Source organism: Falco naumanni, chromosome 9 (genome assembly GCF_017639655.2).
Source record: "Falco naumanni isolate bFalNau1 chromosome 9, bFalNau1.pat, whole genome shotgun sequence".
In the NCBI taxonomy this organism is placed as follows: domain Eukaryota; kingdom Metazoa; phylum Chordata; class Aves; order Falconiformes; family Falconidae; genus Falco; species Falco naumanni.
Genome location: NC_054062.1, coordinates 7,139,708 through 7,146,656, shown reverse-complemented (window position 1 = coordinate 7,146,656; position 6,949 = coordinate 7,139,708). Strand labels below are relative to the sequence as shown.

The 6,949-nt window shown below is 49.5% G+C and overlaps 1 protein-coding gene across 2 annotated transcripts; it reads left to right on the top strand.

Moving 5' to 3' along the window:
* The first annotated feature begins 1,400 nt into the window (after window positions 1-1,400).
* On the top strand, window positions 1,401-5,865 carry TMEM250 (transmembrane protein 250). 2 transcript variants are annotated; one of them, XM_040605760.1, is made up of 3 exons: window positions 1,401-1,577; window positions 2,952-3,131; window positions 5,281-5,865. In XM_040605760.1, the coding sequence occupies exon 3, from the start codon at window positions 5,414-5,416 to the stop codon at window positions 5,831-5,833; it is 420 nt and encodes a 139-aa protein (XP_040461694.1). In that variant the 5' UTR covers window positions 1,401-1,577; window positions 2,952-3,131; window positions 5,281-5,413; the 3' UTR covers window positions 5,834-5,865. The 2 variants fall into 2 exon arrangements, with proteins under 2 accessions (XP_040461694.1, XP_040461695.1); XM_040605761.1 differs by lacking the exon at window positions 2,952-3,131.
* The last annotated feature ends 1,084 nt before the right edge of the window (window positions 5,866-6,949 follow it).

The window sequence follows — 6,949 nt, the reverse complement described above, 5'->3', positions numbered from 1 at the left end:
TTGCTTGGGCTGGAAATCCCACCTCTGGGCTGTGGCACCAGTCCCAGGCAATGGCGGAGGGAAATAAGTGGAACACGGCTCTCCTGTTATCTTAGTCACCAAACAGATGTTCCCAGTTTCATGCTATTGGGAAAATGCATCGGCTTTGCACCTCCCCTTCTCCCTCCCACCCAAAGCTGTGTGGAAGACACAAGAAATGGCAATTTGCTAGGAGTACACCGCCGCTTATTACCTTGCCTATAATTTCCCCATGATGTACATCCTGCACCTCAGGCCCTTCACTGTATTTGCAGAATAAAACTGCTCCGTGGGGCATGTGGATGGGGCGGAACTGGAACCGAGCGTGAGCAGCAGCAAGGCAGTTGGGACGCTGGGAGGTATTTGGCTTGGTGCCTCGGCTGCCTGTGCAATGCAGCAGGTCTTAGCGTTGGCAGATGGCTTGAGTTATTGCTATTTAATGTTTTTCCACTGTGGTAGTGCCTAGACGGCAAGTGGGGCAGGGAGCCAGTGAAAAAGTTCTGTATTCTTTCCATTATGGAAAGTAATTTGTGATTAATTCTAAGGGAAAAACAGCAGGGAGGAAGTTTCTGTTCCTTCTCTATATATCGCTTTTGAATTTTCCTCCACCTGTTTGTTTTTTAAGAACTTTGTGGATCTTTTTGACCTCCACAGACATCTGGGGGTCCTGCGTTTGCAATTTTAGCACCTTGCTTTTCTAAAAGTGTGTGAGTGCCTTCAGGGGGGCAAGGCCCTGAGTGAAGCGTGGCCCCTCCGGGAGCACAGGCAGGATGGGCTCTCCCGGGACACGGACCCCTACTACGTAACTGCCAGCGCTGCCCCAGCCATCCTGGCTCAAGGGTTCTGGCGGCATCCACCTCGCCACGAAACCACACTCGGGCAGAAAAGGCCTGAGCGGTGAGCAACTTGGAGAAATCTTTGCCATGCTGTTGTTTCAAGCAACGGTGTACGTGCTGCAGGGGATCCTGCTGCAAGGGATCCTGCTGCAGGGGATCCTGCTGCAGGGGATCCTGCTGCAGGGGATCCTGCTGCAGGGGATCCTGCTGCAGGGGGTGCTCCAGCACCCTCAGGACAGGGCCCTGCCCTAGGCCACGGGCAGCTGAAACCCCGCCATGTGGTGCCGGGCTGAGTCGGGCCCTCGATCCCCTCAGCGGTCGGGTTAACGTTCGAAACGACCTTCCCAGGCCTGGGCTGCCTCGGCCCGGCGGTGTGCCACCCCTGCCCGCCCCGCAGCCGGCGGCGCCCCCCCGCCCGGCGCACGGCCCCGGTCGCAGGCCGCTCCCGTCGCCCCCACCGCCTCCCCGTCGCCCGGGCAACGCCGCTGCCTCCCGCTTCCGGCCGGCGGGGGCGGCGCGGCGCGATGACGCCATCGCCGCGCGCCTGCCCGCCCGCTCCCCGCCCGCTGCCGCCGTCGCCGCCACCGGCCGGAACCGGAGCGCCGCTGCCCCCCGCACATGCGCATTGCGGCGCTCGCCCGTAGGCCCGGGCCTTCCATCAGCCCGGGCCCGGGGCGCCTGGCCTCGGTGGCCGCCGCCCGACACGGGGCCATGGGCAGGACGGTGAGTGCGGGGCGACGCCCCGGGGCTGAGGCCGGGGGGGAGGCGGCGGCGGCGGTTGCCCGGGCCTCGCTCTGCTGCGGCGGCCGCCTCCGCGATGGGTCCCGCGGCGAGGGGCGGCGTGGGCGCCGGGCCCGGTGGGTGCGGCAGCGCTCGGTCACCGGCCGCGGGGGGCCGTGGGCCGCGGGGTCTCCGGGCCTGGCCTGTCGGCGCGGCCTGCGGGTGCGGGCCGGCCCCGGCGCCCCCGCGCCCCCCGCCCTGGCCACGCCGGCGGAGCTCTGCCCCCCTGAGGTGCGTGGCAGCCGTGCCCCGGTGGCCGTGCCCGCCTGTCACGGCCGCCCGGCTGGCAGGGCTCCACGTTGGCTGGGCTGGGACCTCGCAGGCCGCGGGGAAGGCCTGGCTGAGCTCCCTGCCCTCAGGTCCCTTCCCAAGTGGATTCGGTTTAATTGAGGGTCTGGTAGGATGTAGGAGGAGTTCGAATTTCCCCTCCTTCCGCTACTCCCGCTTTGATTTATCAGCGTTAACCTTTATTTGTCATTGTCCCTAACCTTCTTTGGCTCCTTCTGGAACACTTTGGGCTCGCTGGTCCTGACTGATGGTGCTGTCATCTGCAAACGTTGGGGTCTTTCTGTCATCTTTTCTCCTCCAAGAGTTATGAGCACCCTGAGCACCAGCAGACCTTGCCTGCAGTGTGTGAGACGAAGAGAAGTAGCACTCCATTTTGGTAGCTTTCTCATCATACGCTCTAATTTTAAAGGAGAGGGAGTGAAAACTCATCTAAGTGAATAGTTACTCAGAGTTTTAACTTCCTGCTGAGGCCACCGTTAATGTGATGCATGGGGTAAACGGCAGCGTGGCTGACATCAAGTTGCCAAGGCCTTAGAGCTGAAATCCTTTGAGCTGTAGGATGATACCCAGAAGAGACCAACTCGGCTTTCCAGCCTCACAGCAATGTTCTTTAAAATAGAAAGGCCCCAAAAAATGGTCTTGAGGAATGGGTGTCCAAATCTGTTTCTAGGCATTGTGTGCCAACACACAGGCTGGGGGCCTGCCCTTCTGTATTCTGTTTGGAAAACGCTGGCTGTGTGTGCTCTCTGCATTGTGTTTCACGTGCCCTGGATGAACGGTGATGGCCGTGATGATTCTGTGATTTTTCTCTGTTTCCTGTCTTTGTGTATAGCATTGTGAATACAAGCTAGCTGATTGTTTCCAGCATGTATCAGTGAGCTGTAATATGTGTATTCAGGAGTGCATGATTCTTGTCAGAATCTTTGTGGGATTAAAAATTCATGCTTGGGGAGGTGGGGCTTGGAATTCTCAACTTTTTAACACACAGGACGAGCAAATTGAAACTTACTCTCTCATTTTATCTTTTAGATCAACTCACATGTAGAGTGTTGTGAGTCTATGAAGCACCTTAGCAGTTTCTTTCACTCTTCCTAGAAGGCCAGGTATCACAGAAAAACTTCACTTTTTTGTTACAAGAGTTAAGTGGCATCCAGAAACGGCAGCGGATTACCGACCTTCTGCTGAGTGGATGGCAGCACCATTAAAAATGTAATATTTCAGGAAGTTTTATTTTATTCTCACAATGTTCCTCTGCTCTCATGGCTGTTTCAGTGTTGATATTTGAGTTTATCTCTACCAAAGGTTATTTGTTTATGTGGTGGGCACAGTAAATGGGAACAAGCTGCTGCTGCTGCTCATGAAGAGTTACTCTCTGCAGCTGAGCCGCTGGAGTGGTTCTCTTGGATTTATCTGTAGAAGGTTTTGTCAAAACGAAAACTCCTGTTCTAAAACAGGGCTCAAGTATGAAGCTGGTGTGTTGTTTGCAACGCAAACTGCAGCTAGTGGAAGCGTAGTTTGCGCTCTGTCACTCAGGCATGGCCTTGCTGAGCACTCTAATAATTGCCCACTGATTTCCTCTGGCTGCTGAGGGACTCAGATTAAGTAGCTACGTAAGAGTTTGCTGGAAAATGATGAGCTGTCTTTTGTGTCCTGGTGAAAGTGGTTGTAAGGAGAGGCTGCATCATCAGAAATTGAATGCTCTGAATCCAGAGTATGTGAGTTTAAACCTGTCTTGTGAATTTAGTTCTCCGAAAGTATCTCTGGAAACACTTAGCAGTATACATGCAGCATGTGGGAAGCATGTTTGGTTGCATGCTCCAGACACAAAACTATGTTGTTTTTCAGAAGTGTTGGTTTGGTATTTGACCAATTTGTGTGTCTTGCAAAATACATTCTTGTAACACATTTCTGAGCTGCTTAGTATTTCCTTACAGACAGGAAATTATGGCAAAGAGGCACCTAAAATTATGAGGGTGTCTTTGGTAATCGAGAACAGACTTCAATTTCCAAAATTCCTTAATCATAAGTCAACCTGTTCTCCTTTTTAATAGTCCCTGGTTCATGTAGAGCCAGCAGGTTGCCTGTAAATTTCTGTAATGGCAAAAAGGAATTAGAACCTGGGGCCAAGCAGAAGAGATCAGAACTGCAATTTCCATTTACATGTAATCTGAGGCAGGAAGCAGTGAACAGACTTACCCAGTGATGCACGTTATATCAGAGGGGTTTGATATCAAAGCACAATTTCCTGCAGCCTTATAATTTACTCTGTGATTAGTTTTGTTAGTAACAAATTAAAAAAATCCTGAAGTAACTTTTAAATTACTTTAGTTTTTATTTTAAGAGTAATAGGATTTCTGGTTCAACAGAGGAAAGATCTGGCCAGATCAGACCCAGGCATTCAGAGCGCCTGGGTGTGTGAGGAGGCTGGGGAAGTCCCTGTTGTTTTCTAGCATTATCTGATGAATGTATTGTCATTTCATAATTCCCGGAATTTGGCACATCATAAGCCTGGGGTGAAGCACAGAGCAGCTAACAGGCTACTGCTCATCACTCACATAACAACAATGGGTGTGTGGAAGGATGTTAGGATTATAAATCCTAAACACTCCAGAGATCAAGATATTTCACTTATCTCTGCAGGTCCCAAAGGGAGAAATAAGCTAGTAGATGTCTTTGAAAGGCTGCCTTGCCATTGGGTGCAATGACAGTGAGACTGCAAGGCTCGTCTGAGCAAGGGGAGGTACATCCTGTAGAGTGTGAAAAACATGATTGCCTCATTGTTCTTGCAAGACCTTCCATTATTTTCAGTTTGTTTATTTGGTGAAGTTTTGCCAAGTTTTGCAATGAGCAGAAATCTAGAATCACTGCTGTGTCTGGGCTGTGGAATTCACTTGCAAAAGTACTTGGAGAACTTTCTTTTTTTTTTTTCCTTTTAAAAGAAATATAATCCAATGCAAACCACATATGTTACTGCTGCTGCTCAGATGGGTGGACTGTTGCAGGATTGCTTTTCAATTAAGAAGGATCTGTGAAGTAGCTAGGATAATTCCAGAATAAAGTTCTTGTCCTTCCTGCATTAACACTGTAAAGCTTATAACAGGTTGTGGCTAGCACTGACATTGCGTGCTACCAGGGAGCCATTTGGAATCTGGTTTGGTGACGATGGAAACAGAATTGTATTTCTGTATGTCTACCTTGTAAACAATGACCAAAGCAGCAAAGCAAAGTTGTTTTAAGCAAAGAAGTTGAGTTTTGCAAAGCAGTTGTAAGTAACCACCCAGCCAGAGAGTATCTGCAGTGCTGCCTCTCTTCCTGCTGAGGCTACTTAAATGTGTTTCCCTTCTCTGCCTTCCTGCAGGTCTCTTCCTTCCTGGAAACTCAGCAAAGAGTTAGCATTCCCAGGCTGTTGGATCTCTTCCATGTTAATGGATAATATTTGATATGTGCCCTGTAAATCCTGCCCTGGGACTCCGTGACCGGTGGGGTGCCTGATGCCTGTAATCCCCATTCCCCGCCGGGTCCGTTCGTTCCACGGCCCCCACACGACCTGCCTGCATTCGGCCTGTGGCCCGGTAAGGACCACTCACTTGGTGCGTACCAAGTACAACAATTTCGACATCTATCTCAAATCCCGATGGATGTATGGATTCATTCGTTTCCTGCTGTACTTCAGCTGCAGCCTATTTACCTCCATCCTCTGGGTGGCACTCTCTATCTTGTTTTGCCTTCAGTACCTTGGCATCCGGATCTTTCTGCGTTTCCAGTACAAACTCTCCATCATCCTCCTCTTACTGGGGCGAAGGCGTGTAGACTTCAGCCTCATGAATGAACTGCTCATCTATGGGATTCATGTGACCATGCTGCTAGTGGGGGGGCTGGGATGGTGTTTCATGGTATTTGTGGATATGTAAATAAAACAAGCGCATGTGGGCTGAGAAGGTGACTTTTCTTCTACCCCAAATGTGTCAATATCCTCTTTTCTTTTTTTATATAAATTAATTTATTTCAGTGCTACTTTTTATTGATAAATTAACGTACTTGTCTCTGGAATTTGTATTTTTTGGAGGGTTGAGGTGCCATATGGATTATCAAAGTGCAACACTTGATTGCGTGGGTTTTTTCTTTGCACAGCGCAAGTTAATAGAAGTTTCTTCTAATCCATAGAAGCTTATCTTGCTGCTGTTCCTGTATTCCTGTGGGCATGAAAAGGGCAGTGATTTATCTGGAGGACAGAAGCCAGATAACTTTGCACCCCATGCTCTTAATCCATCTTCACCTTTTTCCTAAAAATGTTCCTTAATGTCTCAGGTGTGTAACATGTATCCTACTTGACCAATGTTATCCTTTCTCTATGTAGTTTGCATTTTGCATATTCCCTACTAAGATTATGGGGCCAAATTCAACAGAGTGCAGGGGTTTGGGAGGGTTTTTTCCTCTTTTGTTTTTAGATTTGTGCAGGACATACATTTGACCCACTATACTGTTCTGTTCACTTTAACATAATTACATAGCTTTGAATGGCTTTGTCCTTTGCAGGCAGTTAGTGCTGAGTAATTGAGTTTTACTGTAAAAGAACGAATCCACAGGAGTGACTGGGAGCAGAGTTTGGGATGTGCTCTTGAAATTCCCAGTCATGGCAAATATTCTATCATTTTGCAATGGTTAAGGGAGAGCCCATTGCAATGGTCCTTAGAATTCAGATTGTGGCGTTTGGTTCTACTTTTTCCTGAACTGATTAGTTCCAGTTTTCTCACAGAGGTATCTCTGTCAGATGGAGGATGGCAAGATGAGACTGTCTTACCTAGGAGAGACTGAAAGCAGAGTACAATTTGAAATGGTGATAATTGTTCTCTGCAATTACAGGAAACATTCTCCTGCCTCCCCAGCGGTACGAGTGGGGTCACTGGAGAGCTTTACTAACAGCTCAAGAAGGGAGTTAAGCCTTAAGCTCAGTTTTACAGGTCTTGATCTAAGGTGTCAAGATTGTTCACATGCAGTCAGTCAAGTAACTTTATTTATGGAGCCCA

Excerpts from the sequence above, each read along its gene's own strand:
- TMEM250 (XM_040605761.1), top strand. The coding sequence starts at position 5,414 with ATGCCTGTAATCCCCATTCCCCGCCGGGTCCGTTCGTTCCACGGCCCC.